This window comes from Parus major, chromosome 5 (assembly GCF_001522545.3).
Source record: "Parus major isolate Abel chromosome 5, Parus_major1.1, whole genome shotgun sequence".
In the NCBI taxonomy this organism is placed as follows: domain Eukaryota; kingdom Metazoa; phylum Chordata; class Aves; order Passeriformes; family Paridae; genus Parus; species Parus major.
In genome coordinates this window covers 18,427,787-18,440,423 of record NC_031774.1, presented here as the reverse complement: position 1 = coordinate 18,440,423, position 12,637 = coordinate 18,427,787, and the positions used below count along the sequence as shown (strand labels likewise).

At 38.2% G+C, this 12,637-nt stretch overlaps 1 protein-coding gene across 7 annotated transcripts in view; it reads right to left on the bottom strand.

The window, feature by feature from the left end:
* CD44 (CD44 molecule (Indian blood group)) overlaps nucleotides 1–12,637 on the bottom strand; it is a 48,710-nt gene that overhangs the window by 21,576 nt on the left and 14,497 nt on the right. For all 7 annotated transcript variants that reach the window (XM_015631632.3, XM_015631634.3, XM_015631633.3 and 4 more), the window contains exons 2-6: nucleotides 8,827–8,992; nucleotides 6,341–6,477; nucleotides 4,911–4,982; nucleotides 4,038–4,280; nucleotides 3,071–3,166 (exon numbers count right to left, since the gene is read on the bottom strand). In XM_015631632.3, the coding sequence (XP_015487118.1) occupies nucleotides 3,071–3,166; nucleotides 4,038–4,280; nucleotides 4,911–4,982; nucleotides 6,341–6,477; nucleotides 8,827–8,992 (714 nt within the window). The remainder of the gene's footprint in view (nucleotides 1–3,070; nucleotides 3,167–4,037; nucleotides 4,281–4,910; nucleotides 4,983–6,340; nucleotides 6,478–8,826; nucleotides 8,993–12,637) is intronic.

Genomic DNA, 12,637 nt, shown 5'->3' with positions numbered 1-12,637 from the left:
TCCCTTGAGAGCAGCCATCAAAAAGCCCTGTGGGGCTTTAAACCCCTCCACGTTCCAGAAGGTTAATGAGTTCCTCACAGGCTCTGACAGTGGGAGAGAGCAGTCTTTGAAACAGAGAGTAGTCTTTGAAACAGAACTTCCACCAAGACGATATAAATTAAAAGGTGAAAAAAGTATCCACAAAGCCAATGCTGCCAAGGACCTGAGCTCAGAACTGAGGCCATTCCTCTCAAAAGGCCCATGCACTCCCCTTGACCTGATGCTGCCAGGTAGTTTGACACCAGAACCCCTTTCCAGGTAAGCATTAGTACATTGCAGGGAGAGAGGCACAGCTTTACTCCTATCACATTACCAATCCACAACATTGTCTCACAGGATATAAAATTTCAAGTTCTACAGCTTTGTGACAGATATTTACGAATGGAAAGATGTTTCTGCTTAGAAAAATTACAATAATCTACAGCCTTTTCATCCACTGTGCATCGAAAGAGACATTGGCTTGCAAATAGATAGAAATGTGTCTATCACATCTGGATGAAAAATAATCAGTCAGACTCATTGTTCATGTAGGTAGCTCATTAATAATTAGAGTCCTACACTTGATTCATGGCACACCTAGAGATGAATCATAATTTGCTGATAACAGAGAGTAAAACCTGTTTTGGCAAGGAGAGAAAGTTAATGGTAAAGTGCTCATGGTGTATTAATCTGGACCATTAATTTGATGGAGAACAACACTAGTGATGTCCAAATCCAGAGAAATAATGAATGTGCATCATCTGAAGAACAAAGAGCTGTGCCAGTTGCTCATTTCAAATCATAGCAAAGAATTCTTTAGGTTAAGCTAGATATCTTTTCAAAAAGCTTTAATTTTTCAAAGGACTTGTAGTACAGGTGGAGAGCCACCAATTTTGTTTCTCACTTTAACACACTATAAAATTAGATGATAGATTTTTCAGCCATCTATCTGAAGGTATATGACAAATACTTTACTTATTTTTTAATTTTCTGCTTCCCTGTCTGTGGGATTTTTTTTTATGGGAAATTAAATTGTGGCCAGGATATTCCACTGAGACTGTACTGTTTTATGAGCTAAAGAACAGATATTGGGGCATGGCTTTATCTTCTTTTTTGGACTGCTCTCCATGTCACTTTCTCCTGTTCTACTGAATATTTGATGACTTCTCAGAGAGATGCACAGCTTATACTCTACCTCTTTCTAAAAGGAGTGCTATGTTACTGATTCATTTATAATGCAGTAAAATTAAACTGAGTTAAACACTTTGGCATTAAAGTGATGTTGCTGGGTAACAGCCAAAGCTATCAGAAAAACCCAGGTGCACTGCTTTCTTTATCATTTTCTTTTTTTTTTTTTTCCAGAAAACCAGTTTATCAATCCTAACCCTGTAAACAAACATGCCAATGTTATCACTTCTGTGATACACATTTATCAATATTGACACATTTTATCACATTGCTCTATAGCTTCTTTGATCTTTTCAGATCTTAAACATCTCTGGTTTTCCATCTGTAAAACAGTCATGCCCATGAGAGAGAACTGCCAGCAACAGGAAGGGACATACATATTTAGGACCAATACATTTGATATTCAGGTATTAAAATGGAAACAGAAAGCTTTCCTCTACAGAAACAATGCACAGGTTTTTGCAGTGGGTACAGAAACACCAGTACAAGGAAACAACAAGTCACGTGTGCACACAAAAGCAAACATATAGGAAGGAAAAATCACCATCAGAGTCAACCAAACTCCCCACTATTACCAGGTGGGATTTTATGCACCCTCCACCTCTTGCAGGCAACATTTTGTAACAAAAGCTTTCACTGGAAACAAGCACCAGCAAATTCTCTACTTTTTTCAAGGTCTGCGGTAAAATCAACCTAATATTTCTTTTTCCACCTACACACTTATAAGGTGTTACTAGCTTTCACATCTTCTGAGAAAAGTTGTTTGGGTTTAATAATGCATGTCTTTTAGCAAAGCTTTTGCTAACTGTGTAATTCATAGTCATTCTTCCTCTGTCCTGTGTTTTCCAAATACAGTGACAAGGGCACCACTTCTCCAAGTGACTTAGACCATTTGACCATCTAACAGCAACCAACAGACAATCAAGCAAATTCCTCATGGATTCCCCTGATGGGGAGAAAAAAGAAAAGAACCAGTGGGAAGAAAATTTCATTTCTATCAGTTTGATCTTTACTACAACATGCCTCTGTAGATTTCCTCTGTATAATTAAAATGTTCTCCCTTTAGGTTCACTTTATTTTCTGAGGCAAAGATCTTTATCACTCTAACCATAAGAACTAGTGTGAACATACGTATGTTATTTCCACTTTAAAATGTGGATGAGGACTTCAAAAGCTTTTTATTTATTGTAGCTGCTGTGCAGTACATATTTGATAAAATCATCACAAGCAGCTTCTCCAACTCAGTAAAGCTGTTTAAGGACAAAGAAGAGAAAATGGCTACTGTTCTTCTGGGTCCTCAAAGACTGTGGAGCCAGCACAGTCCTCAATTTTTTCTCATGCATATTGCAAACAGCAAGGATGAAATTAGTTTTTGCAGTGCACAAATGGCTCAGCAGTTGAAACTGCCATATAAAGCACTGCCTTGCTTAGCAAGGCCATGATTTTGACATGGATTATCTAAATTCACAACCATAAATATATTAGAATAACATCACAGATCTACAAAAATATCTTTTTTGACCTCAGAAATAATTGACTTCAAGTGATTCAAGTTGTTCTAATTTGTGATGTCTCACAGAGTAAGTAGGTGTGGTAAAACAGCTGTGGGAAATCCAAAATAACAATCTTTCTGAGCTCAGCTACAAGCTTTGAAGCAAACATACTGTGAATGATTTTGCTCCCCTTGCCTCAGAGAGTGAAGTTTGTTTCCCCTTAACCAGTCTGGAAAGTAGTGCATTTCAATGTCTTTCCAATTTTTGAGGTGTTGTATGCTTCACCACTTACCAGAATGCCCTTCTGGAAGAAGAAAACAGTTTTAATGCGATCTATGTGTAATGTAGTTATTATGAAACGTAAATCTTACTAGTACTTGCAGGATACTGCCCATCATCTTCTTCATGGAAATCACCAGCCACCGTCCCCAAAGAGATGTCAGGTGATACAGATGGAAATTCATCATCTGTGTGGTGATGGATAAATCATTACTATTTCATTAGCCCAGCTGCAACACAGCACTCACAAATACTTCAACTATTCTGCCCTGCAAGCTTCATTCCTTCATTTATTGGTCTAAGAGTGAAGAAAGAGGCAGACCCCACCTAAGCTTACCTTACTGACACAGTAAGGATATCACTCAGATAATTTGAAGAATGTATTACAGTAATAATGAACATTCTGGAAACCATCTGTTCATGTGATCCAAGATCTCATTGTAGCTTTATGCCTTGAGGACAGGGATCCTACATCAATAAGTGAAGTTATTTGTATTCCCCTCTGCTGACACATATTTTGAGATTTAGCCCAAAAATCTATTTTACACAGGCAAGCAGAGCTGGTAACAGTTGTAACAGCAACCAACAGAAATATACAGGACACACCTTGGGGAATGTGGGGAATGTTTCTGATCCTAGCTCTTTAGCAAGAGAATCTCAGGATTTACCTTTCATGGTGCTAGCTACATGTCAAAACAAGCATAACATGCCATGAGTATACCACCAGTGAAAAGTAATTTTATAACCCCAATGCTCTTGCCTTTTTTTTTAATTTAATTTTGGTGTAAATTGAGGATAGTGATGCAAAATACTGGTATCCAGCACTGGTAAGTTATTGGTGATCTGATAAAAGGCCTGTAGTCACACAGTAAACTTTACTGTACTTAGAGGATGACTTACACCTGTATCCCCAATGTTCAATGGGAGTGAGTCTTTCAGACTTCTGATAATTTCAGCCACACAAGCAACTTAAAAGATTAAATAAAAATAAATAGAAAAGAATATAGCATTTGTATCTGGCAGAGCACCATGGAATTAGTGTCAATCTACTGTCCTTACCATAATCTTTTCCAGTAATTCCTTTTTCACCTCCTCCAGAAGTATGATCTGGCAGCTGTGAGACTGGAGTAGGACTCCCATAATAGGAGGGGCTGGATCTCCTGATGGAGGCATCCATGGGAGTTGTCTCATGGGTTGATCCACTCCCTGCATTTTCATCATCCACCCCTGAGGTTGAGGACTCTCCGCCGGTATGATGTGTGCCATCCACGTTGTAACGGGAGCCATCCGCGTTGTCAATGACTACGGAAACGGAATTAAACAGCTCATGTCAAGCTACACAGCCACAGCAAAGAGTAACACCTATGGATTAATACCAGCTCACCCATTTCTGCCCTCCTATCTAACCTAGATAATACATCACTAAAATATGTCTAATACATTTATGCTAATTTATATATTTTTTTACATTTCTAGGGCCTGACTTGCATTACTTATCTTTATCAAACTGCTTGATTTTAACATAAAATCTGGGCATTTGTAAAGTCAGTCAGAATTTAGAATTGGAAGAAATAATTTGTTATGAGCCTTCTTAAAGCTTCCAGCAGCTTTTCTAACAAACAGCTCAAATTAGATGTAGGATGGTTGCAGTCTTAAGCAAATTCCTTTATGTCAAAGGGATGTCAGCAGGTCTGAGATGCCAGAAATATAAAATACCAATATAAAGAATGTTTGGTACCCTAAGAAAAACCAAACTCCATAGGCTTTAGGGGATGACAACTGACTAGTTGTTTCACTGCTATTGAACATCTCTTAACTTCTTTTTCTTATGTTTGGCTTGGCTTTTTTAATATTAGTGATTGTTTATGTAGAAATAAGATAACCAGTTACTAAAAATTGAGCAAGTGCATGTCTTTCTTATCAGTACAGTACCTGTTTCATCCTGATTACTCAGTAAAGAAGTATCTATTCTTACAACTGGCTCACATGTTTTTTCCTCTGTTTCTGTGAAAGAAGGAAAAACGAAAGTGATAATTTGAAAAAAAAGGACTAAAAAAATCACATGTATTATGCCCACATCAATTGTACATAATAACAAAACATCAGCTTCAGATGAGGAGGATTGAAAACAAATTTCCAGACAAATGTTATTCACTGATGTACCACCTTCCTAGACAGGGCACTTCGAGATTGTTCTGTCAGCTAACAACGAGGTTCTCTATTTCCAAAACCATTCCAGAAAATGGCTGCAATCAATGCCAGGTGGAACAGCCTTAGGACCCAGTTTCAGTGCAGTCAGACCCACTGTCATTGTGGCAGTGGCAAGTCCTTTTGAGCTGGCAAACTCCGTCCCCTGCATGGAGGGCTCTGCAGAGGCAGCGTGTGCCCTGCTCCAGTGAGCACTGCTGGCCCCACCTGGGGCTGCTGTATGAGCTACCAGCTCATGCTGCTGTAGGGAATAATACTTGGGAGGAGTAATAAAGATCTGGGGGGATGGACATCACCACAGTAATCATCTGTGAGTGACAGACAACAGCGACTCACATGATACTATGCCAATGCAGAGATTTTTAATTGTATCACCACCAAGAACAAAATGAAAAAATATCACTGCATTCAAATCATCAATGAACTTTTCCTACAGCTTTCTGTAAGAACTCTCTTCTTCCACTACGAATGGCACAATCTACTGAAATTCAAGATACTTGAAATTAGTTTAGATTTTATTTTCAAGTAGCGTGTTCAGCATCTCTCACGGACTATACATGCTTTCCTAATGATTTACTATAGTATCTCCAACTATTAAAAAGTTCAAAATCTTAGCTGCAAGCACTCTGCTGCTGATACACATCCAGCTGCCTCGTGTCTAAATGGAGATTTGCCTGAGCAAATACTGAATGAATCTGCAAAGAGGAGAGCAGCAGCCACGTCCGTGGGCCTGGGATGGCCATTGCAGGCCCTGGAGCTGCTGCAGGTGGCAGCCACCCCAAAACACAGAAAACTGCTCTTGGCTCTACAGCTCATGAACAGAAGAGCTGAGTGCCATGGCTGACAACAGTTATGTCTTTCAGATTCACTGCTGCAATGGTTCACTTCACTAAGCCATTATAATGAACTGCTCTGAAGCCGCAAAGTTTGTCCCAAGGCCAGAAAAGTGATTTACACTTTTAACACTGATAACAACATGGTCATTGCTGGCATGACAGATACACTTCTCGAGGCTGACAAAATGTATTTATTCTCAGTGAAAACCAGGCTATGTTTATTATATAAGCCCTCATTCCAATACCTTAAATAGGAGATTACATATGTTATTTCTAGTCAATCTATTTCCAAAATGCATCATCAAATCATCTCCTTACCTGTGGCATTGTAACAGTATGCATCATACCGAGCAGTTGTATTTGCTGAAAGTTTGTAAATGCCAGTGTTATTTGCTGCACAAAGGTGATAGGGATTGATCCGTGGGATAACGATATGCCCCACCACGAAACCATACCTGTGAAGAACAGAGGTAAATAAACCATATTACTTACTATTGCAGATGTCACCTCAAACACTAGGAAGCTACAAAGAAGCCATTATTTTTAAAAAGTGCATGTATTTATTCATTCTGTTTTGTTGCATTTTTGTTCCTTTTTCATTTGAGTGTTCCTTTCTCACATGTGGCTACATCAGTCTCCCATCACTCAGCATAATTTTGTGTTTAATTTCTAGACCTAAACCCATTTAAATTAAATACGCATCTTATTAGCTAGGTAAGGTGATCAGTTCCAGAGCACGGGAGTGAAAGTGACAGAGACAAGTGCACTTTTTGTTCAGTGTGAGTTTGTATTACCTGACACTAAATTCCCATTCTTTTTGGATTCACATTTTCATTGATTTGACATAACACACTGTTCAGTGACACTTCCCTCAGAAATGTTGAGGGCTCAATTTATGGTACCTGAGCAAGTTTAAAGAATGGTTGCAACACACATAATTTTCTGCAAAAACTGACAGCCTAGTAAAATATTCAAATACCAGAACTATTCATGCACAAATTCTTACTGTATCTTTCAGTTGAACAGTGTGATTATTGTGCACAGAGCTCACATAATTCAGTGAAGACTGTGGTTACACAAGGCATAATAAATACATTACTACTGTTTTGCAATCCTGTAACACCTGATTGATTCCAATGCATTTAACAGGAGATGTGATAGAACAGTAATAAGAAGTGGGGTTTGGTTTGGGTTTTGCTCTACTTCTTAAGAGGAATGATTAATCAGGAAGGAGTAAATGTCACAGCAGTGCAGTTTTTTATCTGTGAACATCATTCCAGTTTCATGTCTAAAGTGCAGATACTTGCAATTCTGAAACTCTCTTGTAGGTGGAATTATAAATTACTTTACTCACACTCCCAACTATACTTACAACACTGACACGTTACAAACCATTATTGACCTACTTTTGTTATGTTCTGTTCATTCAACTTATTCGTATACATTTGGATGGTTATATGCAGCATATTTTCCCTCTGCTAGTCACATTTAATAAGAGTTAAAGCTCACTGACTACTACTGATGACTACTACTAGCACTGGATCAACAAATGAAAGTAATGGGGTTGTAGGGCTGGCCAGAAGGAAGGGAGGAAGAAATCCTGTCTACATGGCTTACATGTCCTAATCTGTCCTCTGGTAAATTGTGAATTAGGGAAAATTGTAACAGTAATTAAAAATTACAGCTTCCCCCTGGGAAAAAAAAATAAAAAAATCCCTCTTCTTCTTTCAATTTCCTTTATATTTTAGCTTTAGAAAATACATTCCATAGTTTAGAATACTCATAATTGCTTGCATAGAAATCTCTACCCCTACGCGTTATTTCAGATTTGATCTCTAAATACTGTGTAGTGCTGGGCAATTCAGAATGCTGTGCATGTTCATGTGCTAATGTCAGGAAAAGAACATGCCTACTGTGTTGTGAAGGACTTTCCCCACAGAGTAAAGAACTGCTTCTAGTCTTTACGTGGTACAATTTTAAATTGCATTTCCAGTTCTGATGGAAGAATCCTCTAAGAATTCTCTGCTCACATATTTCACCACCACAATTCTTGTGAAATGAACATGCCAGTACAGGAAATAGTTGCAAGCAGCATTGATGTCAGCACTATTTAATTTAATTATTTAATTTTTTTGAATGAAAAGTTTTCTGTAACTCCTAGTCTCTTAGACTGGTCATTTTTTGAGAAACTGGGGAGTCTGTATCATCCACATTTGTTGTCCTACACATCATTAATTACAATTGGTAATTAGGTCACTTGACAACGTGATTTTGGGATTTTTAATAACTACTGTAGCTGCCATCTGAAACATGTCCATTCACAGATTACAGGAATCACTGGTACTGCAGCCACTTCTTCACTGGGATGTCAAGAGTTCATCCCTCACAGTACCACCTGCTGCTTTTATTGTTCCTTGGCAAGACCCAGTTCCATACAGGGCATACACTATCCTCAGCCTTTGACCTCACCTTGGTCATATTTTCTTACCATTACTTATCTTACCAATTGTTCAGTGACACTGTGATCTGAACATCTTCCCGACTGGCTTATTATACTGTCAATCTTTTGTTGCCTTTAGATTATCTGTGAGAGGTTATGATTTTTTTCTAAGATAAATGGTAAAAACAACATGCATCAAGGACTTGCTTGTTACTGGACCCAGAGCAAACATACACATGTGCAAAGATGTTTTGTTCATTACAGAATATAACTTACTTAGCTGATCTTGACACCTACAGTAAGTCAAATGTAATTATTACACTAGTTGCATCATGATATATTATGTTTTCAAGAATTTCTTTACCTGCAAGTTTCAAATCCAAGCTCATGAGCTTTCTTCAGCTGCTCTAGTGTTGCCAAGGTACTGTTGAGAGCTCTGCAGAGTTCAACTGCTTCAGATCGTGTGAGACTGTAGCGACCATTTTTTTCAACATGAAAAACTCCTCCATATCTGCAACTTATATTGAATTCTGTTACCAAAGGGAAAAAAAAAAAAAAAGGTTAAAAATTTAGACCTAATGCTTCACCAAAGACCTGGAAATTATTTCTTTTCAAGTACAATCATTTCAAGGCAAACCTGAAACAACTAGCAGTGACCAATTCATTCAGAAAAAAACACTACCACTTTCAATCACTTTCTTCATACCTCCCCTCTTTGGGCTGAGGCATGAGCCAAATATCCAGCCTTCCCAAAAATAGCAATACAATATATTGTTTCAAATATATGCAAAACATATATGTTTTCATGAGGTATCTAGGAATTTTGACATACCATTAACACTTCTGTGCAGAAGAAAGGGTTAATAATAATAGTATCAATACAAATAAAAAAAATTATATGCGTGGAGAGAAATGGGGAAACAACAGGACACTTCAAAGCAATGTGAATTAATTTTGCTTCTGCCCCACCTTTCCCTCAAGAGAAAAAAAACAGTTGCAACTCCAGACTAGAATGACAACTGCTAAGGACACTTTATAGGAGTAGCTATTATTTCCAGTGCAAAGAGGAGCATGACTCATTTTTATCTTAATTTTAATGGAAGTTCCATGTGCAAGAAAGGGAAAAATAGACCGGTCTTCTCCAATATTAAAAGGATGTCTCCTTACTGTCTATTTGAAAAAAAAGAAAAATTACATATAAGAACTGTTTTTCTAAAAGACACGAAATGCAATTCACGCACATTTGCATTGACACATTCTAAATAATGAGCAACTTTCCTAATGTAATTTTTGCTTGGCAGTCTATTTTGCTCTATAGCATATTTGCAAAAGCAAATGATAGTAATCAAGGCATGCACTCCTTCTTTAATTACTTTTGTCCATTCATAAACTGATGTTATTCTGTGTACAGGGTATCTACTCAGTGTAAACTGAAAGGAACATTCCTTTCCTTAGCTCAGAGGAGATAAAATACCAGATTAGATGCAGACTGGGTGATGTATGAGAGGACAACCACTATTCACAGCACAGGTAGGAGTCCAATAGTGCTGCTGCTTTCTTGTCCAAAGGAGCTCTAAAGCTGTGCATCCAACCTTGAATACTTGTACCATAGGCAACAGGATTAATCTTTATTGCTACTTGGATAGCCTTTCCACAAAAAGAATGAAAAAACTGCCTTTGTCCAACCATTCCCCCTTCCCCAGTATAATGGTTGACAAAAACATTTAATTTAGACAAAATAAATTCGTTATTTCAGAGCTGTTTGACAGTTTTGCTGATTACAGTTCTTAGTAATTTTAATACTTTTATTATCATATGTCTTTAAAAAACGTATGGCCCATCTGTCACTCCTTAACTACTATGGGATGGAGCTGTTCTCACATCTGTCATGCAAGCAACTTCTACTTTGGCTCCAGATGCCTGACATTGTCTTGGAAGTTGTCCAGTCAGTAGCTGTATTAAGCATAAATGACCTAGACAAGAAAAAGGTTTCTCTTCAGTTTTCCCTTCTTATATTCTAATATAAAATATACTCTGTGAGACCCAAGACTTAATGTTAAATATGGGATCACATCACAAAGTTGTATTTGATTACCTTAAAGTAACAAGCTCAGTGATTTTGGAGATAAATTTTCTTGGAGCATCCATCAACATCTTTTCTGATAATTTTAGGCTAATTTCTAAAAAGCTTTTGCTGTGAAAGCAGCATACGCTTTCTTTGGGTTCCATCTGATCGCAGTTAATCCTAGATTCATTGAATTATAAAGTCAAGTTCACTTTTGTTTAGAGTGAGTTGATTTAGCTGTCGTCAAGCCTCAACCCATACAATTTATGCTCTATTACCACTCTGAGATTCAGTCATAGTCAGAATTCCACTTAGAGAGTCAATTACTTAGACTTCTGCTGTTTAAAATGGTAGGCTTATTTACACAAATAGGTTTAATGGAACTCCATGTGGGCTACGTGCCTACACACGTGTACATTTTCTGTGGAAATGCTCAGCCTGAGTAGACCCTGCACGCCAGGACACTGCTGGGAGGTACCAGGCTCACTGCACGTGTGCTGCCCAGCTGCACTGCATGCACACACAGGAAACCTCGCTTGTGCAGCATGAGACATCACATGGGTGTCCAGGAAACCCCTGGCAAAAATGTGGCAATCCAGTTCTCAAAAGTGGCTTTGAGGCCATCCAATTCCTTGGCACTGTGCCCTAAAGTAATGCTGAGACAGCATCTCTGATTTCACTCTGATGATATCTTCTACGCCTACTATTCCAAAAGTAACACTGCTCTAGCAGAGACACTCTGTTCGTGAAGAGCTGAGTACAGAAAAAGGGCCAAAGCAGTACCCAAAACTCACATGGTATTTCACAGTCTAAGCAAATTGCGTAAATTCAGAATCTCCTCTTTGAAGGCAGTAATTACCACATTTTAAAAATGAAAAAATACAAACCCAGAGCTGTCATGGAACGAAGCATTTTTACTGTATAGCCTCAGATTTGAATGTTCACACAATGGGGACCCTTAACTGAACTAATGAAAAAAAATTCTCATCACACCAATAAATACCATATCAAAAATAAATGATGTGATCTAAACTAAATTAATACCTTATTTTTTTTTTCCCCATGCTGAGGCCTTTTGAATTAAGGAAGAAACATGACTGTGAAATTTAAATTTAAATGCATATTTCACCTTTTCCCATAGGGCAGGAAGGTCAAAACCATTAATTTTATGTTGATATTACTTAGCTGGCTTTAACACAGTTATCCAGAAGATGGATTTTCATTGTGCTCCAAGTGTCAAGGCAATGTAAAACTCATTCTGCATGACAAGCTGTTGCTGATCCTTTTAACGTTTTTGAAGCTTCAAAGGGGCTGACTCAGAGTAGACTCACAGTGAAATCACCAACAGCACGCAAACTTTCCCTCCTTCCCCCTCTTAGAGGTGTCTGGTTTTGGGCCTGATAGGACACAATCCCTTCTTCCTTCGTCCACATGACTTGCTACAGCTGTTTAATAATAGCTCTTGAAGAAGGCAAACAAAATACATGGGATTGTCATAATCATTAATCTCACCCAGACCATGAGATTGGGTGGCACAAACCAAAGCCATGGAATGCTCCTGTCTGTGCTGAGCTTTATGAGCATGGAAAATATAAACTTCCATATAGGCCATTTCTCCCGATCTTTGCTGGAAGTTCTGGTGCCCTCTCTCAAGCAGCTGCATGCAAACCTTTCTCTGCTATCCTCATTCACATATCTAAATCAGGTTTAATTAATATTTGTCAGCCAAAATCACTAACTTTGGTTCCCCACACAATTTGCTAGCTAGAGCTCACTGGTAGGGTAGAATCGCCTCACACGGGCTAAAGAGCATTGTCCTGTCAGAGAAGTGTGAGTTACACCCTGATAATTAATAGGAGAGGCTTGTTAGAAACTGTCACTGTAAGAAACCAGGTGCAATTTCCATTTCCACCCTGATTCTGCAACCCTTATGTACAATGAGTAACACTGACTCATGCTAACTCTTCCCACTGGCATTGATTTTCCATTAAGATTTTTGGTATGCTGTATGGATATCCCATGCACTACTCCCTGCTTTTCACTGTTTTCAAGAGACCACCTGGGGGTTTCATTCTCAAGGTGTCTTGTATTTGAGAAAAAAAAAAAAAAA